Below are 27,645 nucleotides of genomic sequence, written 5' to 3'. Positions count from 1 at the left end.
TACCATTAGGCGCTACTACTATAACTTGACATTAAATTTATAGCAAAAAATAAGTGGACTTTAAACTATCCTAATAGGAATAGAGAGTTGTTATGGTTACCAAATCTTTTACCACAAAAATGAAACCAAAATGATGTGGAGCTTATTCATTAATACCCGTTACATTTCTTCACTTCGAATTGAAGAAAATGATCCTTGTTCCCTTTTAAGACTTGCACACTCTCTCCTCTCTCCATATATATATATATATATATATATTGAAAAAACTCAGTAATGATCCGACATTTTTATTTCAAATGATCCATTTTAACAAAGTGATGGAAGATTGATGTTTGCAATATGAACACACCACATTAGGCAATAGGCAATAATCATTCATGGGCTACACGAATGACCTGCTTACCAACATTTTTGCCATGAAATAAGCCGACAAAGGCAGCTGGAGCACTTTCCAATCCTTCATTCATGTCTTCGATGACAACAATTTTTCCTTGCTTGTAATTGCCGATGACATGTTCCATGAAGCTTGGGTACAGGTGCAAGTAATCATGCTGCAGGAATCCCTGCATCTTGATGCTCTTTGTTATGAGATTGAGCCACTTGTAAATCCCTCTTGGCTTTGAGAAATCCTGCTGAGACAACACCCCACAAATGGCAACTCGCCCATGAACCCTCATGTTATCAAGTGCTGCATCCAGCATTTCCCCACCCACATTGTCAAAGTAGATGTCAATGCCTTGTGGAAAGTACCTGTTAATTGAGTCACAGCCAAAGAAATTTGCAACTTTTTTCAAGGAGACAAAAGAAAAAGAAGAAAAAACAACTTCTTTAATATCATACTCCATCCTCAAAAAGCTCATAATTAACCTTTTCAATGCTGCATTAAAATCTGGTTCTTCCTTGTAGTTAAAAGCTTCATCGAATCCAAGCTTGTTCTTCAGAAGATCAATCTGGTATATATGGCCCATTTAAGTTATTTTACATGTCAGGGTTGATTAACTAAGCAACAAAAACTCCAACTCATACACAGGAAAGCCTTAAAAAAATATATTGTTCAAACAATTCTTCCAAAGATAAAAATAAAAGACACTTACTTTTTGGCTTGTGCCAGCACTTCCAACTACATAGCAACCATGCAACTTAGCAAGCTGGCCAACAAGCTGGCCAACGGCTCCAGAAGCTGCAGAAACAAAGACATACTCCCCTTTCTTTGGGGTGCAGACCTCAAAGAATCCTGCATAAGAAGTAAAACCTGGCATACCTGTAGAAAATAGCATCTGCTTTAGATGACTAAAGCACAATCTTACTGAAAGATCATTTATTTCACATATTTGAAGCAAGGGATTTAAATTTTTGATTGACATCAGCCAAAGAAAAAAGAAAAGAAATTGAATTATTTATGTTTAGAACAGATCAGTTTATGACTGTTGAAATGGGAACAAGAGCTGACAATATTAAGAAAGAGCATAGGCAGAGCCATAGTAGGTTTGGGGAAATTTTGTTTAGGGCCCTTGAAATTTTTATTCATTTCATTTATTTATTTCTTTTTTTTTTATGGAGAAAGATCAAAGCATGAAATCTATGATTGACATTATTAATACAAGTCTAATCCTCAGACAGGATTTAAAATCATATCTTTATACAAACTATTAAGATTCTCAATTGCTTCAGGGGACTTTATGGCAGAGTAAAGGTGAAAGCATGACAAATACTAAAAGATTCATAGTTAAGACAATTGGTATCAAGCCAGAAAGAATCATACCAAGAAGACCAACATGGTATGAGAGAGGAATATCATCATCTGGCTGAATTTTCCTCAACTGTTCAGTTCTGTGAATCAAGGTGTATTCTTCCCAGCCAGTAATCCCTGAAACTAAATCCCCAGTCTTGAAATTTGGATGATCAGAATCTATAACTTTGGATACGCCAAATCCTTCAAAGGGCTTCATCAAAACACAATAACACATCATAATTGTCAAGAAATTGTGAATAACAAAATTATTGTGGCATAAGTCATACAGTAGAAAGAAACAATAGAGAGATTTATACCCAAATCCTACTTAAAAGGTCTAACATGAGAAATATGATCAAACTAGCTAAAATTGATTGCTACAATAATGGCTACTACTTGTAGTGATTATATAGAGGCGTAGCTAGCTGGAATTAGGTTGATTAGCATGCTTTCTTGGATCAAGGCTGATAAACTGATTAGCAGATGAAAGAATTTCAAAAGATTGGTCAACAGGTAGACGGTTGTTCTTAATTATATGCCTGGAGAGGAGCATTCTAAATTATGCTTCATTTATTTCCGTGTAAAATAGTTCCCTTCCCATGCAAGTTAATTTTTAAGGGTGAATTCTACTTGAAATTTGTATAATTTATGTTACTTAGCAAAAAGAGTGAAAATAACAAGAGTCCTTAGAAGACATAAGCAAAGGCTAGGATGTTTGACATGTTTCCAAAAGCCTTTTTCCCATTTGATTTCTTGGAATAGTAATAAGAATTGATTGATGTGATATAAAGATGAAAAAAGTCCTAAATTTATTGTGAAAGAAAAGTGAAAAAAGTGTTTGTTAATGCAGAGAAATGAATTGACTTTTTTTTTTTTTTTGAGAAACGCTTGCCAACCACACCAATTGTCTTTATCTTTTAAGGGGTTGTTTGTTAAACAACACCCCCACAACACCCCCACAACACCCCAGTCACAAACATTATTTATTTCATTTCTCAAAAAAATTAACATCAAAACATTCATATTTTTATATCATATTATTTACTTTTTACAATTATTCAAATAAATAAAAAAATCACTACAAAACAATTTTTTTTTACTTTTCAATACCACTTTTTCACTTTTCTATATCAATCATTATTTTCTTTTTTAATTTTTTTTATCATGAACAGTGCTGTAGAAAAGCCATTTTGTTTGTCAAACACTACCTAAGTAGTAATAGCTTAATTTATCCTTATCTGCTCAATTGGCGTTTTACATTCAGAATGTCTTTATCTGCTCAAAGGCTAGGATGTAATATAAACATGAAATTGTGAAAGAAAAGTGAAAAAAGTAGTTCGGTAATGCAAAAAAATGAGTTGACTTTTTTTTTTTTTTTTTAAGAAATGCTTGCCAAACACATCAGATGTCTTTATCTCTAACTGCTTGATTCCACGAACTACTCTAAAATTATCCACGTACAACAGATGACTTAAATATGTTGAGGATGTCTATGTTGACAAAGGTAATGATCGAACACAAGTAAATCTTCATGGGTTTTTGGGGTGATGCCAGATTAGTTCGCCAAAAAACAATGAAATTAACCTCCAAATGAGATAGCTAGCAAGATGATAGAACATCATGAAGCAGCAAGAGCAGGAATTTCCAAGATGAAGAAAGAGTGGGATAGATAATGATGATGGGGTTACCTGACCAGGCACAAAGGAAGGGATATAAGAGTCATGGACATCACGCATACGGCCTCTCATGTAAGGGTCACAAGAGAGGTAGAGATTCTTGACCAGAAAAGCTCCTGACCCTTTTGGAGCCTCCAGCTTTATCTTGCTCACCTTGATTTCCATGTCTCTCTCTTCTGGGGTTCTCTCTACGTACCCTTTGAATATTACTTGCTTGTTCTCCACTTCTGCCATGGCAATTGACTCGATATCTCTGATCACGTTATACAAATGTAAGAATGGGATTTTTATGAAGAAGATGGGTTCGATCTCTTTGTGCTCTGTTTGGAATGAAGAGAAGCACTAGCCACTAGCCACCAATATATAGGCTTAAAAGAGTAGTATTTATTTATTTATTTTATTGAAAAGTTTACACACATGAAATTATTATACAATTGAAAATGTCTCCTAAAATTACTAAAAAAATTATCAATAATAAAAATATCCTTAATAAAATTCAAAAATCTAAAATCTAAATGAGGTGGCCGAACCATCTTCCAAATAGTCATATGGCCGAATAGGGTGGCCACCGCTTGGTCTTTTCTATATTATTTTTTAAAAAAGCTTTTTTTTATTATTATTATTAATAAGAGTATTTTTGTCTCATTAAAATTTTTTTTGATGCCTTAAGGGGCATTGACAATTTTTTTGGAAAGACATTATATATATATATCATTGTCCATTGAATGATTCCCTGTAGTAGAAGGGGAGGATTATAACAATCTTTCCCCAATTAAGATTGTTATAATCCTCCCCTTCTACAGGGAATCATTCAATGGACAATGATTATATATATATATATAATCCTCCCCTTCCCTCTATTTTTATTTGAAAAAAAAAGCTTAGGAAAAAGGATCGTGTTTCCACGGAGCTAATTGTTTAGTAGCAAAATTTGAGGGATATATACGTCATTGAGTTTTTATATAGCCGCCAGAGAGCTAGTAAATAGCAGCTGAAGAAGTCAGTTTCCCCCATCTTTGACCGAAATATAAAAGTCTGTATTTCAGCGACCGTTTAAAATATTATCCAGTATCCACCAACCATTGACCCCACCGTAGGCCCGCCGTGTGTTTCCTGCTGAACAGCCTGACTTTTCGATTTTAGTGCACCAACCCACCCAACTTGCCTACCTAAATATTCCTCTCGTTTTGCTGCTTCCTCTTGGTCTCTCCACCTTTATTTTTATTATTTTATTTTTTAAATCATTGGGCTAACAAATGTGAGAATATTTATTTTTTTCATTTCCCCTTGATTGGATACATTTTTTTAACAATTTTATTTTTTTTAAATTGCTAGTAATTTAAATAATAAATATGATATAATTTTTATAAAGCCCAATTATCCGAACAATTCTCCCTATACTTGAGCAAGTTTTTTTTTTTTTTTTTTTTTTTTTTTTTACATGTCCTCACAAGAGGGGAAGGGAGATTCAAACTAGTGACCTCCATTTCATTAGGCATGGTCACAACCGATTGATTTACCTCTTAAGGAAGTTAGTAAACTTTACAAGGGCATTCATATTGAATTCTATATATTTAATTTTTCTCCAAAATTCACAAACAAATACCAATTAACAAACTCTTTAGCTAATGTTAAATATAACTTTTGTTAGACATTCCTCTGCAAATATAAAGAGCCCAAAAATAAAAGTTATCTTTTATTCTTATTATTATTATTATTATTTCCCATACCAAATTTGATGCTTAAATACTCTAAAATTGTCTCAAATTTGATGCTCACCAACTCCCATGCATGTTACTCCACTTTTTTAGCTAAACCCATTGCTATCCATCGAAGGATTTGGATTTTTTTTTTCAACGATTACGTTGCTGTCTATAACATTTGTTTATGAACAAATCAGTATCGGTCACTTATTTTAAATTAAAATATAAGTTTCTTTAATATATATTAGTTTCACCAAACCTTTGAGAGAGTTGATTTGGTGAAATATCACATACCAAAAGGTTATATTATTGTATATCTTTTGATGATTATTGTTGATCATGAGTATTGTCAAACTGTGAAAACGACAAGCCAAGAATTGCAATCACTTGCAGGAATCCAAACACGACATTATCCTGTTGCTTGTATTGCAGTAGGTTTGTTTTCTGGTGTTTGTCTTTAGTTGTGGCTAAACAGGACGCAATGCGGGTGCAACTGGTGTTCTATGAACCTATTTAACTCATACTTCTTGGGATATATGCAAATATAAAGATTCTTTCCTAAATTTCCATTAGATTTTTATTTTGAATTTACAAGCGTTATCCATGTGTTACTCCATTCATCCCTAAATAATATGAAGTTCAAGTTATCTTGAAATATTAAGAGAAAAATGTAAGAGTAATTTTCTTATCCTTCTCACAATAATCTTTAATCTTTATCACTTGTATTTGTCATAAACCAAGTATTATTTTTTATTTTTTTTTAAAAAAAAAAAATTCGAGGTAAAAGTGAACATTAGTATATGTTGGTGCATGGAACTTAGTGACCTCAAAACCGTTTTTTAGGGAGGAGTTTCTGAGTGAGTTTTGTTGGAGTCATTGCTTGATTGACAGAGGGGTCTTGCCCACTATATATAAGCTCGTGACTAGGGCTTCAGGTGCCTTCTTATCAAGGGAATATAGGGCCATTTTTTGGGGCGTTCTCTGGCGAGAGGGGATTGATTATGGTGTCTCATTGAGATGAAGGTCTCAATGAAGGTGTATCCTGTTGTTAGTCTTGGACCTAGTGTGAACTTGTCTGTCGAGTTTGGTCATAGCGTAGTCTTGACATCACTATTATGTACATCTTTTAAGCCTTCTTGGACTTTCTTAACAGTCGAGCCTTAGAATTTTGTTGGTATGTAATATGGTCATCCACTAGTCTCCCGATTCCTTTGATTAATTAGTGTGCTGATCAAACCACAACAATATGAATTTGTCTTGTAGACCCGTCAGTATTTGGGTCCTCCAATAGTCCCCCCTCCTCCCAATTCCTTTGATTGATTGGTGTACTAATCAAATCACTAGAATTTTGAAATGTTTGTGCTGTCTATACGAGGAGGTGCATATATAAGTGACTTTGAAGTGGTGATAGCAAGTTCCTTTATTAGATTGTCATTTGGGTCCCTCAAAGTGAAGTTTTCAGAGTCTTTTAATTTATAGTGTCATCAATCCATCAAATGAGGAGGATAAACATGTGTACTGATATTTTGGTGTTGCTTGTCAGTAACGCCGTCGTTAGTGTTGACCGAGGGAGTTTGGCTTTCTTTTGTTGGCTTGTGATGGCCTCGACTTCAAGGGCTTATGCGGTGAGTTCCTTCTGCTGGCACTTGCAATGAGAGCCTTTTCGCTGGGCTTATGTGGATGCCTCGGGTTCCAAGGCTTATGCATACAGGCATTCATACCCTGCGCACTACCACGCCCACATACATATACTCTTATACTCTTTTATCAAACTTTACTCTCTTTGAGTGAAAACTTTTACTGATTTGGGTGTCGAAAAGCCCCCGGCCATCTAAGACCAAGGGATTTTCTAACAACCTCTTCTTTATTTTGCAGAGGAGCTCTTCACTATTGGAACTGAATTTGCAATCTCGCGAGATTCCAGTTACTCATGACAAAAGACTTTCTGCCAGTGACTAGGCTGGAGAGTATTAGTCCAAACACAATATCATGCACGATGTTGGCACCTAAAATATGCCGGTCTCTTCCTTTTCCTCTGAATTTTAGCTCATCGTTGATAGATCTTAGGGGTAGGTATGGTTCGGTCAGTGTCGGTAAGGGCATTTTTGCCTACCGATTCGTAAAAGTCAGTTAAGTTGATTAATTAACTGACTTCATACCGACAATGAATAATTTCTACTTTTTCGGTTAATTGGTAAATATGTGGTCGGTTAAGTCGATTACAAGTTTTTATGTTAAGATTTATCAACTTCCTTATAACAACAGAATCAATAAAGAATATGTTTTATAAATAAAAACAAAAAAACAAAAAAAGTAAATTCATAGAACACAAACCAAAATGACAATCACAAATCAGCTGAACAAACACAATAAGGAAAGTTACTAGATAAAATTCAAAATTCACTTGAAAAATCAAGAGAGAGAGAGAGACGCTACTCTTTGGGGTTTCGCTTTTCAAGCTTGAAGAGCTTCTACCTTGGGGTAATCCCATTTCTAACCCTTCGTTTTTTATGCACACTTTACTGTTTAAATTCCTATTTGATCATGCTTAGTTCTTTTTCCAAAAGTGATGGACTTTAGTTGATAGGTTGATATAATAAAGTCAAATCCTTGCAAGGGAACATGAGATTTAACCTGTAGATTACGTTTTTAAGTTAAAATGGTAGCTAGATAACTATATTACAGTATTTTAAAAAATCTTGCATGATTATTTAATAATGGGTTTTGATTATGAGAAACAAACGCTACTACCTTTGACGTTTTTAAAACGATGCATGAGCATATACTCGATTGATATGTGCATGAATGATAAATTTTGGGTTTTAAGATTTCTATAGAAGAGAAGCATTTCAGAGATATTTGCATTTTGGGGCATGCACCCAAATCTTGTCCTGGTTTTGAAATTAGAGAACAATTGAACTCCCACATTCTCCTTATCCCAATATCACCAAGATAAGTGGGGGAGCTTATTTAATCCCAGCTTTTGAGAGAGAGAGATTTGCAATTTTTTCGTTTGATTGAAACCCCACCATAAATTGCATAAAATCCAATCTGTGGAAGATGGATTTGGGAAGAAAACTAACTGAGTAGAAGGGTGAGAGCAGTGGCCACAGATTCTATTAGGGTTAACCGACCTGCTTGAATTTTTTTGATACTCTCCAAGAAAATTTCTTCAAACACATCTTTCTTGATGCCTTTGAGCCTGCCTTTAGTTTTTTAGCCACGACAAAATTCTAGATAAAATATCAGATCCAGTGATAGAAAGGAAGGGATGAGAGAGAATCACCTTGGGGAAGTCCCCGGCCAGAGAAGTGTCCAACAGGGCTATCATCAGCTTGAGGTTTCTGTTTTCATTCATTAAATACAGTTGATAGCTCCAACCAGCAAATACATTAATATATCCAAGTCAAAAAAAAACATATTACATTCTTGCATCTTCAGATATAAAGCATCCAGCGAAGAAGAGTCAGTTATATATACCTAGAGAAAATGCTAACAAAAAGAGTACTACACTCACTTCACCACATCAAAGGTAGAACGAAGATTGGATATCATAACAGGGCACTCTCCCTTCTCATCATATTCTGCATACTCCCCTGCCGACAAGTCAATCTCGTGAAATTTAGTTCCCTCAATCTACAAAATGAATTAGTGCTGTAAGTTGACAATAATAAACAAAGAAATGCACCGGGCATTTTCAAATTTAAGTGTACATTAGAGATCTCTTTGTATATAAGTAGGAAAAGTGTGCAAGGGGGTGAATCCAGTCAAGCAACAGCTGAAATCATTTAGTAATCAAATTACATACAGAGAATAACAGAGAATATACAACAACAGTATTTCCAAACTTGGAGATTGTTGAGCCACTGGAAATCATCAAGAAGTATATTTCCAGGAGATGCGTAAGTCTAGGGGCAGCTTGGTTGCATTTATAGTAATTTTGGTTTAAATTGAATGAAAATACATCACTCAATTCATCTTTATTTTCATTACAGGAGATCTGAAATTCTTCAATCTCTTTAGTTATGTTTTTCTTTCGAATTTCTCTCTATCTTCCCCATGTTTACAGCAGGTGGGAGACATCAGGCATGCCAGCCCACCTATAGTTTAGCATAATGGCCAAAAGAGGTCACCTCAGACTAGTGCAAAGAATACTTCCCATGCACAAGACCATCAAATGTACAAGTGACTTTCTCAAAGAACAATCTCTGTGTAATGGTCCAAAGGAATCGTCAAATAAAATTTATTGCATATAATGAACTGTATCTATAAATGCATGAATAGACTATTGCTGTGTAATTTCTGGTTCTTATCTATTTGTGACTGTTCAAGTAAATAGTTCCCATATCTGTGGTAAAAAAATCTGGAATATTTAACATGAAATGTGTTGGGAACCAAGACTTCCTAAACAATATATTCAATTTGGTAAGAATCTCTATGTATCAGTTTTTTAAAACCCAAAAAAAATCCCAAGACATTAAAGCTCAAAACCTTAATCATTCAAGAAGCCAACTTGTACATATATCAATAAATACAAAATGGAACATATTTGGGAAGCAGTTCATGAAAATTTGCTAGAAAAACAGGTCCCATCCGTATGCATGGCAAAGTGCAAATGCATTAACATACTGTAAATAAATTTCAAGGAATCAGGCCTAAAATTTAGGAAAATAAACAAAAAAAGCGAAAAATGCAAAGCACATATTTCTTGAAACTATCTACAATTACTATCCCTCCACCCCACCCAAAGAAAAGAAGTATCAAAACTCATTTTATGAGTCTATCCTGGTACCTCATTACATGGAATATAACAGTTAATGAAAAATGGGAATGAAATGCTCAACATAACAATAGAAAGGAAACAAGGCAAGAAAGAATAAGAAGATCCCCTTTGTTCTGTTTGTAACTCAGAATCAGAGCAAGGGAATATTCACCATTATCTACACTAAAACATTCTCAATTCTTTGTGTTCAATAAAAGAAGAAAGGGCAGAGGAAGCTTACAGATTCAGCTTTCCATCCAGTGCCAAATACATATTCCACAGGCTCATAACCCCTACAGTCAAACAACATCAAGGGGGTATGCTTCCCGGATTGACTTACTTCCTGAGTCAATGGTTTACCTCGGCCTGGGATCATTGTTATAGTTCCATCCCTCCCACAGAACTTGCACTACAGGGAAAATAAAAATAAAAAATAAAAAAAAAAGGCACCAAAAAATACAACCACTGCAAAAATCAGATAAAAAAGGAAGAGAAGTTCTATCAAAAACTGAAGCTACACAATAAGTAAAAGATATACCAAACAAGATCCTACGTCACTCACAAGTCTGACAGTACTCAGTTAGTTTAAGTTTTGCCATCTCATATACCAAGTTGATTCCACCAAGTCAGGCTAGTAAAAGAAGAGAAGAAAAAAAAAAAAAAGGTAAAACATAGAGGCTGCTAGGGAAAAATGGTCTCTAAAAGATCACAAAACCATATGCAGCTTTATCTTTTAATTTAATGGATGAAGGGTTTGAACTTCATGAAGCATTGGTTCCCACCCTCCAATGTATTAGGTACTTATTTTTCCTAGTCGTATTAAGTATTTATAATCATTTATTTTAACATTGGCCAGGAATTATGCTTTACATGCATATGGGTTAATGTTTCATGTTCTTATGTGTTCAGTCTATGGAAATGTAATCTTTCTAATCTTTTTATGAGATAAAAAGGATCCTAAAAGTGTGATTTTAAAATTTAAGAGGAAAAGGGAGAAACATGTGTTAGATGATAAAAGAGAAGAGATAGTGAAAGAGCAGCTGGATGTTCAGAGCATGTGCACAGATATTCAAATGAATATCATAATAGACAAAATCTGCAAAGGAAATGTTGGAAGGGGCACATCTATAATGAGATTATAAAACCTTGCTATTCTCCCCCACAAACATGCATAGAATTGGAATCAATTTGGTTCCCTCTCAAATGCTTGTCACAATATCAACTAACAGAAACATATCAACACCCCAATGCTCACAAACCAAGTGACCAAATAAATTGATATATTATAAGAGTGCAAAGATGCAATTGTGACAATCATCAAAGTTCTCACAGAAATCAATCCTAGAAGCCTGCACCAAACGTAGCTGAAAATCTGAACCAACCATATTTGGTTGCTCTGAAGGGTATCAAAGAAAAACAACAATCGAGATTTGGAAAATTAATACTATCATCATTTAGAACATAATAACATAAAGAATTCAACTGAACTGGGAACATATAACCGTCGAACTAAAAAAACTGAAGAAAAAGAGAGAGAACAACATTTTAGACCCATAAATTTTCATTTTTCTTTCCCTTTCTTATCAGCAACCAATTGGAAGCATATGTGCCAAGTGTTGCAATAAACCCTTTTAACAATATAATCCACAGTTTAATTAGAAGAGGGTACAGTAGACTGAGATAGAGAGGCTACCTTTTGAATGAGATTAGTGGTTCCCTTGCCAACTGGGAGAGCAACGGTTTCCCCCAATGTCACACAAGTTTCTTTCTGGCTCACCTCTCCACACGTCCCACATCTCAACTACAGAATTTTATAAGAAAAAAATATACACATATGAAACATACCTCACGATAATTTCAAAGGTAGCCAAAATGAGCAAAAGCTTACTCGTAAAACAGAATATAGAAGAATTCCAGATTCAAATCGTGAACCAAACAGCACCACAGACGCTTCAAAACATATACCCATAAATATCATACAATTTTTCTCCCAAATGCATACAGGAATACGTTTTGAATAACCAAGAATAACAATGTATTAATAAGAGAATAGAGAAAGAAAAAAATAATGGAAAAAATCTTAACTATTGGTAGTAACAATGGATTAAGAGTCAGCAATCATCAAAAATAAAATCCCTCGGAAATAGAAACAAAACCAGTGAAAAAAAAAATCATTTTTTACACTCGAAAAAAGCAAGACAGAAAGATTCTAAGAAAAATGATTTGGACACGAAATAAAAAACGCTATATTTGAAGAAGAAACTGAAGGAGACCTTAAAGAAATAGGAAAAGTTGGGGTCGTCGCAGCCGCCTTGGGGCTCAAGGTTGGTGAGGTTCTCGAGCTCCGCAGTGATCATCAAGAGGCATTTCACCATTTTTGGGCGTCCAAAATTTCTGCTGTGTAGTGGAGGGTGAGTTTGGGTTTTGGCATCGGAGAATATATTTTATTTCCAGCCAAGCTCTCACGTGGGCCCGGGGGACTCGTCCTCGTTTCGCTTTATCAAATTCCGTAAAGCTACAATCTTTTGCGGCGACTTTTGTTGTGCAAAAAAGTAGGAAATAGTCGACATAATAATTAATTGTAACGTCAAAATGTTTTTGAACATTTCTTGAGTTTTAGAAATAGGTAAAAAAAAAAATTTAAAAAAAAGGGTAAAATTCTCCCCCCTTCCCCCACCTCAAATCCGACAGCCCATTTGCCACCTGCTAAAAATAAATAAATGCATTTTTTGTCCTTAAAGTTTGAGATTTTATTTTTTTGTCCTTAAAGTTTGAGATTTTGACAAATAACTAATTGAGTTTTAAAGAGTGACTAGTCACTCATTGTGATAAGCAAACAAGAACAAATTAGCCCCTACAATTCAAAAAGCTTACATAATCCGTTAATATGCTAAATAGAGCAGGCAAATCACCCACATCAACACCCTATAAGCATATTTGGGGGTGGCCGAACCACCTTCTCTAATCGGCCCAATTCATGCTATTGTAACAGTTAACTTTTCTAACAACAATTACTAATTTGTTATTTTTTGCTTACCCCATTGAGTGATTAATCACTCTTTAAAACTCAAGAATCTATTTGTCAAAAATCTCAAACCATAGAGACAAAAAATGCATTTTTCTTATATATATATATATATATATATATATAAAGAATAGAATATGTTCAAGAGATTTCTGAGTATTACTTTTTACAAAATCATTCCCAAAAGTTTAAATTTTATCGATTTAATTTCTAAGGTTAGAACCATTATCAAATAGATAATTCCATCACCATTTTGTTATCAAATCAGTCCTTCTCATGTACCTCCTTAATCCTCTCCCCTGTATCACCATGGTGGCCATGTATGTACATCCTTCATCCTTCCTCAAACACCACCGGTAGGCTAGGCCTCTACATATCTAGAGGTGAGTATCGGTTTGGTTCGGTAGAGCTATTTTTGGTCGGTTAGTCGAAATTGTCAATTAAATCAGTTAATTCACCGATTTCATTTCGATAATAAATTATTTCAAAATTTTTAGTTAATTTCGGTTGATTAATCGGTTAACCGTGTGTTTTTTTAATTGGGCCAATGCTATTTTTAAATGGGCCAACAATTAGTTATTTTGGGGCCCAAATTGTTTTTTTTTTTTTTGGCTAAAATAACTTATTGAACATAAAATGCAAACATAAAGAATATAAGATGCAAAAAACTTACCAAATACTTTCAACAAAACATCACTCTGCAAAGTCTATTTGTCAAAGCCTTAATCTTTGTCAAATTTGGCAATTCGGTTTGATTCGGTTATGCAAATTTCAGTTCAATTTAGTTTGATTAACCGACAGTAAAAATTTTATACCGATTAACTGAACTGAACCAACGTCGGTATAAAAAAATTCATACTGATTTTCGACTCACATAAGTTGATTGACGGTTAATTTCAACTCGGTCGTAGTCAGTAAGTGGTCGGTAATTAGTAGGTGGTTAATTTGCCAACCCCTATGAATCATATCCATGATTAACTGTAATTGCACAACTACCAAAGATGACATCTTTCTGACACTACCTTCCAATTCAACGCGTTAGCCACCACATTGGCTTGACCTGTACAATAGTTGATAGTAAAGTCATAGTCCTAGAAGAGCTCCAACCATCTACACTGTTTCATATTGAACTCCTTTTGGGTGAACAAGTATTGCGGTTTTTGTGGTCGATATAGATCTTGCACTTCCCCTTACAAGTAGTATTGCCTCCAAATCTTCAGAGCAAATACTACTGTTGTCAATTCCAAGTTATGAGTATGGTAATTTTGCTCATAGTCAATCAACAGTCGTAATGGGTAGGCCGTAGCTATGTCGCTTTGCATGAGAGCACAACCTAGTCCCTTCTTAGATGCATCATTGTACATTACATACCCAGTCTCCCACCTCCATAGGGAGGGTGAGCACTAGGCGGAGACTAGTCTCTACTTCAACTCCTAGAAGCTCCTCTCATAGGCCTCAGTTCATTCATATCGAGTGTTCTTCTTTATCAATGCGGTAAATGAGCCGGAAATCATTGAGAATCCTTTTACAAAAACCCCTTATAGCACTTAGCAAAATGCATAAAACTTTTAATTCCCTGCACATTGGATGATCACTTCCAATTTTCAATAATGGTGCATGTGGCGTGGTTTTGGGGATGAAGAAAAATAATTTTTCTAACGAGAAATGAAAAATCAAACATTTTTCTTTTATTGGCTGATGTGGAAGTTTTTATGCCAGCTAATCATATTGTCATTTTTGCAAAATACAACGTTGTTTTAAATTCATGTAAACCTTAGATTAGAATTTAGAAGGCATTGAACGGATCATGTACAAAAGTGGGTTTTCTCTCTTGCTAGATCGCGATGAAGGTTTTCTCTCTTGCTAAACCCTAGAGGGGAAGTACTTGTTTTTCCAGACCGATTTGAGTCTATGAAAGGAAACCATGTCTTGTTCGTGTCTCTTAATTCTATGGTAGACAATTTGTCAAAACTGTGGGAAGACCTTTCTCTGATAGAGGAGGAAGATGTGGAGCTGGATATCCAGAAGGATGAATTAGCGGAAGTTAAATCTCGTGGTCGAGCATGCATATTGGGAAAACTAATCGTGGATCAAATGGTTAGTAAGGAGATGATTCGCTCTACTCAGATGCGATTGTGGAAACCTTTAGGTAACCTCTCTTTTAAGATCTTGGGAGAGAACCTATTTCTAATTGATTTTGTGAATCCAAGTGATAAGGAGTGTGTGTTGAAGGGGCGCCCTTAGGTTTTTGAAGGGAGCCTGTTTCTGATAGAGGATTTTGATGGTCTTATACCACTGTCAAAATTCACGTTCGATCGGGTTGCTTTTTGGGTTCGGATGATAAACTTGCCGCTGGCGTGAATGGGACGTGATATTGGTCGAAAGATTGGAGCGTCGGTCGGGGAGGCGGAAGCAATTGATACGGATGCGAAAAGGATAGGATGGGGTGAATGCTTACGCGTTAAAATCCGTTTAGATTTGACAAAACCATTCCCACGCGGTCGTAAAATCAATATTCAAGGAGACTTAACTTGGATAACGTTCCAATATGAACGCCTGCTAAGATTCTGCTTCCAATGTGGGGTGATTAGCCATGGGAAATCAAGATGCCCAAAAAGAAGTGATTTTTGACACCAAGAAACCATCCCTCAGTATGGACCTTGGTTGAGGGCGGCTTCTCCAACACGGAAACCTGATAAAAGTCATGGGAGATTTGCGATGAAGAAGGGGTATGCCACATCGGAGCAGCATGAGAGGGGCCGAAAAAGGGTTGATCGAAAAATGGCAGAGAGGGATCCAGAGGAGGTCGAAGGAGATAATGTTGACGTGGCAAACATTAAGATTCTACTGTGTGTTAGGATTGGGGCCAGCCTAATTACTTGCCTTAAATTTTCCAAGTTTTCTTCAAACCACGCAATTTGAGAACAATAATGACATGTAAAATTGAAGTTATCCATGGGGAATATACCAATAAATGATGGGCCACTTATGTTCTTCATACAATTTATGATATTTATCATATATTTTAATACTTTCTAGATGATCTAAAATCATGAAACAAAAATGATTTATTCAGTAAGCATGGGGACTTTGAGGATGGGAGATCCCTTTCGACTTTTTGCTATTAATTTCATACGTTGACAAGAGGTTTTGCCCCTTCCTACACAACTCATAGATGAAAAGTTTCTTGTGTTTTTTTTCTTTTTTTTTTTTTTTTTTGGGGAAAGGTGTCAAACAACCTAATTAAATACACCGTTCAACATGAATAACATTATGAATACAGTAGAGGATTTCCTCAAGGAGAACATGTTCTTCCCTACAAGAGAGCATCCTTAACCAGCCAGTGTGCTACCACATTTAAAAAACGTCTAACATGGGTGACCTTCCACTGTTGTAAGCACCTTATGATCCCACGATCCTCTTCAATTAGGTGTTTATATCTACTTCAGTTCATATCATCTTTCTGCAAAGCCTGCACCACCTGGATAGCGTAACCTTCTAGTTCCACTCGTAGATGACCTAGCACTTGACAAAATTTAATTTAGTAGCTCTCAGAATGACTTTTGCAATAACCAGGATCAACAATATGATCATTCGGAGCCAATAAAGTTGCCAACACCTCCCCTTAACAATCTCGAACTATGACATTGATATCCATTCTCCTATTGCATGAATCTACAGCTGTATCTCAATTGACTTTAATAGACCCTTCAGCAGGGCCTTGCCATTTCAACTTGTTATTTGTGGCCCTTGTAGTCGATTTTGCTGGCGAGCATTTGCACTATGAAACACCTCTAGAGATTCCATGGTTTTACCAACAAGTGTGTTTGGATGGTTGAGCATTCCCCAAAAAATCACTGTATTTCGCTGGAGCCACAAATTTTGGGCCACCATCGTTACGAGTTCTAGCTCGGAGGTCTCTATTTCCTGTTGGAGCTTCTCCACAATTGCCACAAAATCCTCCTCCTTAATAGCACTAGCAGCAACTTTCCAATTTAAGAAATAAAACTATTTTTTTATTCCCTATAAAAAAAACACTTCACAATAGATTCCCTTATTTTTTCATATAAATTAAATATTATTTCTTTTTATTATTGCAACCAATGAGAGAGGAGAGAGAATTGTTGGGACATGTGAAGGAGAGAGGAGAGAGAATTAATTTTTTATAATTTAATAATGCATTGAGCATCTACAGTGTTTCCCAATTTCTGTAGATTCCCTTTAATGTTGATTATATTTAGGGCTTCTGATGTGGGTGCTTTTTTGTTGGATTTTTTTAAGATTTTTCCTAGACATAAGGAAGAGAATGAGCTATAGGGAGTCTGCTGCTAGTGCTCTAATACATTTTTTCTTTTTTTTGAATCTTCCTCCCACACAATTAAGCTCCATACATCCGTCAACATTTTTGAACATTAGTAAGATAAAAATATAATATCTAGCATTACTTAATTATTATAGATTTTCAACTTACATTGACAAGAATTTACTAGAAAAATTTAACTTGGGGTTATTTTATCATAGATGCAATATGTAGTGACCAAATTATTCATATTAAAAGTGTAATGACTAACTATTTTGAAGGGAATTCTTTCATCTTCATTTCATAATAAGAGATCCAGATCGTAAAGCTTTTACAGAGAAACATAGCCAAAAGCTATGAAAAGTACAACATCGTAAATACACTGAAAATCTAACAATCAAAAACGTATCTACCTCCTCCGATCCAATCCATGTGTACACTTAGTTCAAGGGGCAGATTTGTTTTTAACAAACTAGATCTGTATACATGAGTATGTCTTATCCCTAAAGAAACAAGCTTTATTGACCCGGCCGTGAGACAAATCCTTCACACCCAAACTATCCCTCCTCAGCTCAAAGGTCAGGATAACACAACAAAACAAAAACAAAACCAAGAAAACTAGCATCAATGGCAAGATCCAGCAAAAAGTGTAACAACTAAATTGACACTTGTTTTAATGTCTATGGATGATATTTATATTTTTCCATTAAAATATACAAGGAATTTCGTCAATTACTCTAGTAATATCTTTTCCGCTTTTAATCAAAATTAATATTTAAGAATTGTTGACTTTATGCTATTATTTAGTTAAATGTAACATTGTCTTCAAGGAGTAGCTCAATCGGCTGTGAAAAACGCCTTATGAAGCAGATGTCATTAGTTCAAACGCAATTTTGGAGTGTTTGGGATTGCGATTTTAAAAACACAAATTTTAAAATCGTGGAAAAATTCGCGATTTCTATAAGCTGACTAGGGGGTGCTTATTTGAAAATGTGTGAATTTAAACCAAAATCACGATTTTGCTTAAAACAATATTTGGCTCAATATTTACTTATTTGGCCATGAAACCGCAATTATATGCTAATGTTATCCAAACACTCAATTGATAAAAAAATTATTTTTTAACATGTTTGTTGGGCCATGGATCAGCTAATAAAGCCCAACGGGTCTCAAATCCGACCTAAGCAAGACATCATACCTGATGAGGCCTCGGACAAACTTTCCCCGATGAGGTTTTGTAAACCGAGGAGACCTCGGACAAGAGTCCGAGACTACTCTTCGGTATTAGTCGGATGTTGGACTCGAGACTCAACTCCTTAGAGGTGAAGAAGTCAAGAGCTAAGGGGAGATCAATCAGTTTACAACTAAGAATATGCCAGCATTCAAACTAACACAAGTGATCACTATCTCACCTTCGAAAAAGATCTTTATAGCGTAGATGACTGTCCATATACAAACTGCCCCTACATAAACAGGATAAGCAGCTATTCAAATCCAAAAGGTTATCTCATTCAAACAGATACCTTATCACTCGTCCCAGGATTCCCACCCTTATCAAATAACTGCGAAACAGATATTTAGGGATAGGAATTCCGAGACGTGCGGGAAGCAAATTCTACTTTATGCCTATAAATACAAGTCTCAATTTCAATTAAAGGTAAGCGCAATCCTAACTCTAAAGACTTCGGTTGCTTTCATATTCTTTCCTCACATTCTGACTTAGGCATCGGAGCTCCCCCGCCAGGACACCACCAGGGGCTCTAATCCTGTTTGTTCTTTGTGTGTGTAGCCTGAAGCATCCACGAAGTTGTCAGCACCCCTTCTAGGCGTGTCACGTCATCATCTCGAAAAACTGTGTATCAACAATGTTTTACCAAACATCTATGAGATTTTAAAAACTAGCGATTTTAAAAACGCAATTTTAAAAATGCAATTTTTAAAATCGTACTTATTGAAATCGCACTCCCAAATGGGCCCTATGTCCATATTTGGTTAAAAAAGTTGATGAATTCCATGCCACGTGTTTAGGCTGTGACATAAGACTAAGAAAACACTATCACTTTCCATTCTTGCCCCTTTCCCCTTCCCTATCTTGAATATATATATCCGCTTAAAAAAAAAAAAGAAAAAAAAAATTCTTGAATATATATCCATTCTTGCCAAATCAATATAATAATAATAGAAAAAAGGAAAAGTGGTTGTTGGATGGGTCGTTGGAATGGGACCCACTAGTGGGAAGTTGGTTCACGGTGGACACCCCACCCCGTGAGGGGGGGATGGCAGGGAGATCCCACCCTGAGGGTCGGTCATAGGGAATCTCACCCTTGCGATCCGGGCAACCACCATCTTTTTTTTCTTTTCCTTATTATTATTATTATCTTTAAATGATACATAGATTTGACAAGAATAAACATGTGACAATATTTTATTAGTCTTACGTGGTAGCCTTAACACATGGTACATATTAATCAGAACAATGAAAGCTTAAAAGATTGTTTGTCACTTTTAGAAATTGAGCCAATAGTCCTATAAAAATGCAAATCACATAAGATGCTACCAAGCATGTCATAGATTCTTTATGGTGGGAAGAAATTATGTTAGGAAGTTATTTCATCTCCATGATTGGTTTTGTCACTTATGGTTTTTTTTGAATAAGAATCCAACTTTCTTTAAAAAAAAATAAAAAATAAAAAAATAAAAAAATAAAAAAACTTTATAAGGCATTAAACAGCAAGAATATTAATAAGGATGGAGTGAATGACTTGAATGACTTCTCAAATTGACTATAATTGGTGGATGCTTTGAACTTAAGAGAGGAAAACTGGAGTAGGAGGGACATATATATAGTAGCTGATGCAAGGAATTTGCTCAATGGGTTTAGTAATTGGGACATTAACTATGTAAGATGTAACGCAAATTTTGGTTCTCAACATATTGAAAAAATGGTGGCGAACATGGGTATAGAAAGGGAATAGTTGGGAGAAATTATTGATTGTATCTCGGAGATCATTCGGGAAGAGCAATCTGTAACTTTTGATTGATTGATTAATAGAGCCTTGAATGTTCTTTTAAAAAAAAAAAAAAACTATAAACCATAACTTAAATGGATAAAAATGAATTTATTTAATTAGTACTCCTCATAGACAATATCTTCCTATTTAATCCAATTAACAAAAAAATCCACCAAAACTGATTTAAGACAGTCTGATATATACGGAGTTTTCTCTCACATTGGCATGTACAACTATATGTACTGCATCCGTAGGTGGGTAATTAATTTCTCAAATGTACCTTTTATGGGAAGTCAGTGATTTAATTTATTATGGAAATCATGGGTTTAATCAAGGTTTTAATTAAGAAAATTTTGTAATTACCTTCTTCCTCCTCTACACCAAACTGATCTTCTATATATCTCTCAGGGTCTTAGCCATTTTAATTTGTTCTGGTTTGTTTTGTTTTAGAGAGAGAGAGAAGATGGTGAAAAGATTTATATTCATTTTTGTTGCAACGACTTTGCTCGCTTTAAGTAGCGGAGTTGACGTAAAAGGTGAAGTTGATCAAAAACTGAAGCTTCTAAACAAGCCTGCAGTCAAGAGTATTACGGTATAATATTTTTCTAATTAATCTCACTCAAAATTCTTTCTCTCATTTCTTAGGGTTCCATGGATTTCGATCCCTCCCTGTCAAGATCATTTAGCTCAATCCAATTATTTGCCTCCATTTTCCCAAGTTTTCTTTTAGATCATGATTCATAATGAGAACCATGACGTAAAGAATTGAATCCTCCATATATAGGAAGAATCCCATCAAGCTATTCATCCAAAAGAAAACCAAACATGTCAATAGGTCTGATATGTCATATTAATTACTTGTGATCTTGTTCTGAGTTTATAGTTTTTTTTTTTTTTTTTAATAAAATCATGTATAGTTTTCCTTGTTTGTTGCATATGAGATAAGATCGCTGTTAGTCTTTCTGGGATCAGGATCCCTAAATTACATAATTTATGCCTTTTTGAATATTAAAACGCTGGAAAAATGCTATCTATTAAAAATGTGGCATGTTAATTAAGGTAATTAAAAAGAGTTTTCCTTTTAAAATGCTTTATTTTTTACTTTTATAGAGATGTTTCTTATTCATAAAATCAAAAGACAATTTTTGGTGTAAAGCTTTTTAACAACATAAAGAGCAAGAATTTGAGAAAAATATACTCAATTTTCTATTGTAGAATACCACATTTTTAATATGTGGCATTTTTCAAGCGTTTCGATGCTTAAGAATCGTCAAAATTGCATAACTTGAGAATCTACAATTTTAAAAAAATTGTAGGGAATCTTAGTTCGTGTTCCTGACCAAGAGATTTTGTTATTATAGACCAAGTATTAATTGCAAATGCATTAATGTTTCTTTGTAGAGTGAAGATGGAGATATTATCGACTGTGTTGACATCTACAAACAACCTGCTTTTGATCATCCTGCATTAAGGAACCACACTATTCAGGTGCATGCATTTTCTTTCACAACCCTCTTCTTTCTCCATACAATATTACTTAATTATTCAAATTAATATGAATTAATGCATTAATGTGATCATGTTCAGATGAGACCCAGTTTTGCTTTCCCAGATGAGTCTTCAACTACGAAAAAAGAGTCTTCTGGTTCGCCGGCACCATCTCAAACTTGGCAAAACAGTGGAAGTTGTCCAGACGGAACCGTTCCCATTCGCAGAGTTCGAAGGCAAGAGTTGTTGAGCGCTGCTTCCCTTGAGCACTTCGGAAGGGACGGCCCGCCAACTTCCTCGGCCGCAGTGAACACGACAACAAGTGATCACTTTGTATACCATAACGGCTCCAAAATTGCCATCTTTCCTGTAGCTGACCATTCGGTAATTTTAACATTTTATTTATCGGTCAGAGTAATGATATTTAATAAATTACTATACGACTGTTATATTATTGGGATGACGTGTCAATCAAAATCAACATTTGGATTAACCATAACTTATAAAAAGAAAAAAATAATGATTGATTTTCACGGTCACGTTATCTCAATTGTATAACAATCTTTTTTATCGACTACTGATGGTTGTGTTGGCAACCCTTTGAGGTTTTGTTTTGTTTACGGAACATTGCCATATTTAATAGCCTCATTTGGCCGTATCGGTTCGCTTGATAAGCCAAATAATTTATTTAACTAATTTTTTACTGTTCTTACATCGCTTTTGTCATTTGTGTTCTTGTAATTTCTCTTCCTACTCTCCTCACATTGAAAAAAAAAAAAAAAGGTTTCTCTTAGTGGTATATATATATATAAAAACGTTTCTCTTAGTGGTATATATATATATATATATATATATACACATTAGTTGGACTGTTTTGAATTTTTCTAAAAGCTTTTGAAAGTTTTTTTTTTTTTTTTTTCCTTTCCTCTCTCCAAATTAATCCAGAAGATTCTGTCACAATCTAGCTGATACGTACTTATTTGGCATATATCCAATTTGGAACCGCGAAAAAGAAACTTTTGTTCCAAAGATACGTGGTTGCAACATCATTGGGATTTTTTTTTTCTTTTTAATTAATTGCAAGCAAGATATCATTTTAATGATCAATTTTGTGATCCTTATAACTCTTGGCAATTTGTTTGGTGATGCTGTTATGAACCAGACTGCATTTCTTGTTGCAACGGGATATACTTTTCTTGGAGCCAAAGGAGACATCAATATTTGGAGTCCAAGAGTTGAATCATCCGATGAATACACTACTGCTCAAATTTGGCTCAAAAACGGCCTTGGTGACATTGAAACTATAGAAGCAGGCTGGATGGTTAGTTTATTAATTAATTGAAATAATTATCCAAATTTTAATATAATATTAGTCACAGAAACTGTCTCTACACTTTCCCCCCCCCCCCCCCCTCAAGATTGAGTTCTCTACTACTCACTTTCTCTCTCTCTCTCTCTCTCTCTCTCTCTCTCTCTCTCTTTTTTTAGGTCAACCCAAAGATCTTTGGTGATGCAAAACCCAGGCTATTTGGACGTTGGACTGTAAGAATACTTTGAGATTTTGTAGGATAAAAGTGTGATTTTAAAACAAATCGTAAAAAGTGTATTGGTTTAGAGTGCGTTTTTAAAAACTGTATTTTCATAGCTAAATAGTAAATTTAAATGTCCAATAGCGATTTTAACAAACGTTTAACTACATTTTAAAAATTACTACTTTTTTAATCGCATATTTTTAAAACCGCAAACTCAAACGGTATTTTACAAAATGGAAAAAGTGAAATGTTATTGTCAATAATGTTTTGGTAATTGCTTCATGCGGAAAATTTTAAATGTAGTAGCAAGAAATGCAACTCTGATAATATCGATTACCTTCTAATATATATATATATTAGCTATAAATTTATGATAATTTATTTTTTTATTTTTTTATTTTTTTTATTAGTTGGACGCGTACCAAACGACAGGTTGCATTAACCTTATTTGCTCAGGGTTTGTACAAACTAGCAAAAAGATTGTATTAGGTGGAGCCGTCCAACCTCTTTCACAGAAATGGGGAGAGCAATTTCAGATAAGCATCAGCATTTCCCACGTAATAATTTTTTTTCTTACAATGATTTGTTAATTTAAATACTAATTTTTACTGTTACGTTGTTGAATTTGCATGAGAGTTTACTTAATAAGATTACTTTAATAGCACCCGAAAGATTTATAGAGAAGTGATGAAATTAAGCCAATGTTTAAATTGTTGTACGTACGTAGGATCCGGTATCCGGCAATTGGTGGCTGGCCTTTGGTGATGAGACAGTAGGGTATTTTCCGGGAAGTATCCTGAATTATATGAAACAGAGTGCCACCAAAGTTCAATGGGGAGGAGATGTTTACAGCAAAAAGGTGAAGCAAAGTAGCCCCCCACACACAGCAACAGCCATGGGGAGTGGGGATTTTGCAAATAGTCTGTGGGGAGTTGCATCTTTTATTAAGAACCTGAGGATCATTGATGGCTACATCCTCCTCAGGTACCCTCAATGGGTTTCTAATTTCAGCGAGGAACCCTATTGCTATACTGCCTATAACTACAAGAAAACTCCTGCTGCTGAGCCCATTTTCTACTTTGGAGGGCCTGGTCGAAACCCTAATTGTCCATGAGACAGCAAGATTAATGCATGGTTTTGCTTCTTTAGTACAATTTCGATGCCTTGTAATTGAATAAAACCAAAACTTTATCACTAGTTCCATTTATGCTCTGCTCTTTGGTGATTTGCATGTATCTCCCTTATAGATAATATAAATTTTTGAATCCTGACTAGAATTGTGTTTGAGAATTTAAAAAGTTGTGCGAAACAAAAAGATTGTATGTTTGGTAAAAAAACTCTAAAAATACTTCTTCTTTTTTTTACACTAAATATTAGGGGTGGTAATTCTTGATTGTATGTCGGGTTCAAGTCATGTCGAAACATGCGTACAAGACTATATAGATCAACCATAACCCAAATCATTTAATTAAACAGGTCAAACCAGTACTCAACAGTACTAATACTTTAATTTTGTATTAAGTTCGTATTGGGTTAGCTGGTTATGTCAAATATTATATGCTATTATGTCGCATGTCGAGTTCAGGTCATGTGAAAGCATGCATATAAGACTATATAAGTCATCCTTTACTCCATGTCTCGATTTTGATTTCAACCCATGTATGTGAATTCTAGTGTGTTAATTAATTGAAGATTGGCTTTTGTGCAATTACCAAGTTTGATAAAAACGCAGAGCACATAGACCAAAAAAATAGTTAACCCCTCTTTTTAAACATATACCTTACATTTGAATAAAAATGGAAGGGAGGGACGGAGTTCTTACTAAACTCTTATCTCACCTTCATAAAATTAAGTTGATGTGATAATATCCGGTCCTTAAATTTTTTTTTCTTTTAATGGTCGATCAAAAAGCATATGGACACTGATGTGTATAAGAATTGAGTTTTTAGATTTACTCTCTATAGTATTACTCCTTTTTTTTTTAAGGGAATCCTCAGTCTCATTCCTAGAAATCATTATGAGCATAAAGCTCTTACAAACAACCATAGCCAAAGTTACGAGGTTACAAGCGTCACAAATGACGTATTACATTTCAGACCCAAAACTAATCCACTAACCCAAGACTAAGCTATATATTAAAAACAGATCTTACCAAACAAACTCAAACTAATGCATAGGTAGTGCTTATTCCTCGAAACTGAGGGTAGACAAACTTCCAACCGAAACTCTTCCTCCTCGACCCGAAAGCCAGGATAACGTTCATATCCACCACCCAAAGGTCTGGACCATAGCAAATAACTCAGAGGGCATCATGCATGCAGATCGAGAGGGGAAAGAGCCTTATTACAAGCAAAAACAAGAAATAAAAGCATACAGAGAAATAAAGGGACTAAAACAGAAATACAAACAGAATAGAAAAAAATCAAACAAACAACAAATGAAAACCAACATAACAAGGAAAAAATCAGAGAATCATACTAAGCGGGAAACGACAGTCGGAAGGAAGCCGATCACGTGCTGGCCAAAAACCGACGCAGAAGGTGGCGTTGGAGCTCATCGCGGGGAGAAACGAGGAAAGACCCAACAGCGAACGGTGGGCGGTAGAGTGGGCGCGGAGGAGATCGGCGTCGCACACAAAACAAACTAGGGGGAGTTTGAGTGAATGCCCCAAGAGCATCACCTACAAAGTGTGACAAACAGGCAAGGCAACAAAAACAACACATACACGGCAAAAGATAGACATAAAGGAAATGAAATAAAACAACCAGAAACGAAATAAATAAAAAATAAAAAATAAAAAACAGCTGGAGATGAAACCCTAGCAAAGAATGGGAGAAATATTTGTTAGTGCAAATTCACCATCATCTCGTATTCTATAGTATTACTCCTAAGAGAGATAATAGGGGAGCTGCTCTGGCATTGAACTCTTGGACAACTTATAACTTTATATATAAGGCATTAAAGAACAAGAATATCAATAGGGATGGAGGGAAAGACTAAAAATTAGTATTAATTTGAAAGATTGCTCAAATTGAATGTATCAAGACCAAATTGACAATAGACCAAAACTTTAAATGGGTAAAAATGAATGAACACAAATTTCCTTCAAACTAGTTTGGAGAAAATTTTCTCTAACCTATTTCAATTAGTGAAAAGTGTCATTCAACGTCTTTGGGTTTCTCAAAAATTAATGTTTAGGTTCATAAGTTAGTAGAATGACAATAAACGACTCTTAAAAATATTAAAAAAATACGTAAGAGATGACAATTGTCACCCATTAAAGTAGGTTGAAAGAAATTTCCCCCAAAACTGATTTGGAGGAAATTTCTGTCCAAAATGACTTTAGTCTATCAGTTTGCAGGTTAGTCCTTATCGACAATATCTCTTCCTATTTAATGCCAATTCACAAAAAATAAATAACCTACAAATTCCTACTAATTTTTATTAGGACATAAGTAGAATACAAGTAGGTTATTTAGAATTACTCGGATATGGTTATTCACCACTAAATTAATTAAATCGATTTAAGACAATTTGATATATATATAGAGTACGTATGTACTTTATGCTTAGGTGGGTAATTAATTTTCGCAAATGTTCTTTTTATGGGAAGTGAGTGATTTAATTTGTTAGGGAAATCATGGGTTTTATCAAGAAATTATTTTACCTTCTTCCTCCTCTACACCAAACTGACCTTTCTATATAAATCTCTCAGGGTTTCTAGCCATTTTTATTTGTTCTATTTGTTTTGTTTTAGAGAGAGAGAAGATGGTGAAAAGATTTATATTCATTTTTTTGGCAACGATTTTGCTCGTATTAAGTGGCGGGGTTGATGCGAAAGCCAAAGCTAGAAAACGATTATCAGAAGTTAATCAAAAATTGAAGCTTCTCAACAAGCCTGCAGTCGAGTATTAAGGTATATTTTTCTAATCTCACTCCAACCAATGTCATTCTCTCAAATTTTAAAGAAATTGTAAATTCTCAAATTACATGAATTCAGGCCGTTCTATGCATCAAATAGCTTGGGAAATGTTACTTATTAAGAATGTGGCATGTTATTGAGACAGTAAAAAAAATAAAAATAAAATAAAAAATCATTCCAAAATGCTTTTTCTTCACTTTAGTAAACTAAAAGACAATTTTTTACTCAAAATTTTTCTACGATATAAACTGTAAGAACCTGGTAAAAATATACGTAATTCTCATTGGTAACTTGTCACATTTTTAATAGGTAGCAGTCTTCATTCAGTTCGATACCAAAAAATGACCTATATTCACATAATTTGAGAATTTATCCCCGATGGATGTCAGGGTTTGGCCAAATAATCCAATAATTTGGATCTATTTTCCCAAGTTTTCTCTTAATTAATCATTCAATGTGAGAACTATGACGTAAAGAATTGAATCTTACGAACT

The 27,645-nt window shown here is 34.8% G+C and overlaps 3 protein-coding genes across 3 annotated transcripts; 1 reads left to right on the top strand and 2 right to left on the bottom strand.

Annotated features, from left to right (window-relative positions):
- Positions 1-271: 271 nt before the first annotated feature.
- LOC132184206 (2-alkenal reductase (NADP(+)-dependent)-like) lies at positions 272-3,722 on the bottom strand. The gene is made up of 5 exons (XM_088518011.1): positions 3,421-3,722; positions 1,763-1,943; positions 1,095-1,261; positions 868-950; positions 272-750 (listed from the first exon to the last, which is right to left on the bottom strand). The coding sequence occupies exons 1-5, from the start codon at positions 3,640-3,642 to the stop codon at positions 372-374; spliced, it is 1,032 nt and encodes a 343-aa protein (XP_088374137.1). The 5' UTR covers positions 3,643-3,722; the 3' UTR covers positions 272-371.
- Positions 3,723-8,441: 4,719 nt separating this feature from the next.
- LOC132184725 (uncharacterized) lies at positions 8,442-12,305 on the bottom strand. Its single transcript, XM_059598458.2, has 4 exons — positions 12,147-12,305; positions 11,567-11,674; positions 10,115-10,282; positions 8,442-8,747 (listed from the first exon to the last, which is right to left on the bottom strand). The coding sequence occupies exons 1-4, from the start codon at positions 12,246-12,248 to the stop codon at positions 8,625-8,627; spliced, it is 501 nt and encodes a 166-aa protein (XP_059454441.1). The 5' UTR covers positions 12,249-12,305; the 3' UTR covers positions 8,442-8,624.
- Positions 12,306-14,848: 2,543 nt separating this feature from the next.
- Positions 14,849-24,343, top strand: LOC132185126 (protein neprosin-like). Its single transcript, XM_059598940.2, has 9 exons — positions 14,849-14,995; positions 15,551-15,747; positions 20,660-20,801; positions 21,611-21,697; positions 21,797-22,081; positions 22,860-23,018; positions 23,186-23,239; positions 23,640-23,786; positions 23,957-24,343. The coding sequence occupies exons 1-9, from the start codon at positions 14,849-14,851 to the stop codon at positions 24,341-24,343; spliced, it is 1,605 nt and encodes a 534-aa protein (XP_059454923.2).
- Positions 24,344-27,645: the final 3,302 nt, after the last annotated feature.

This window comes from Corylus avellana, chromosome 7 (genome assembly GCF_965113065.1).
Source record: "Corylus avellana chromosome 7, dhCorAvel1.hap1.2, whole genome shotgun sequence".
In the NCBI taxonomy this organism is placed as follows: domain Eukaryota; kingdom Viridiplantae; phylum Streptophyta; class Magnoliopsida; order Fagales; family Betulaceae; genus Corylus; species Corylus avellana.
Note: the sequence above shows the minus strand (reverse complement) of the source record. Positions and strands in the feature narration are given on the sequence as shown.

Coding starts and splice junctions, on each gene's coding strand:
- LOC132184206 (XM_088518011.1), bottom strand. CDS start 3,642: ATGGCAGAAGTGGAGAACAAGCAAGTAATATTCAAAGGGTACGTAGAG. Junction 1,944..3,420: donor CTTCCTTTGTGCCTGGTCAG/GTAACCCCATCA, acceptor GTTTTGATGAAG/CCCTTTGAAGGATTTGGCGT. Junction 951..1,094: donor GTGCTGGCACAAGCCAAAAA/GTAAGTGTCTTT, acceptor CATATATACCAG/ATTGATCTTCTGAAGAACAA.
- LOC132184725 (XM_059598458.2), bottom strand. CDS start 12,248: ATGGTGAAATGCCTCTTGATGATCACTGCGGAGCTCGAGAACCTCACC. Junction 10,283..11,566: donor CCACTAATCTCATTCAAAAG/GTAGCCTCTCTA, acceptor TTTTCCCTGTAG/TGCAAGTTCTGTGGGAGGGA. Junction 8,748..10,114: donor CTGGATGGAAAGCTGAATCT/GTAAGCTTCCTC, acceptor TTCATTTTGTAG/ATTGAGGGAACTAAATTTCA.
- LOC132185126 (XM_059598940.2), top strand. CDS start 14,849: ATGGTAGACAATTTGTCAAAACTGTGGGAAGACCTTTCTCTGATAGAG. Junction 20,802..21,610: donor CTGCAGTCAAGAGTATTACG/GTATAATATTTT, acceptor GTTTCTTTGTAG/AGTGAAGATGGAGATATTAT. Junction 21,698..21,796: donor TAAGGAACCACACTATTCAG/GTGCATGCATTT, acceptor GATCATGTTCAG/ATGAGACCCAGTTTTGCTTT.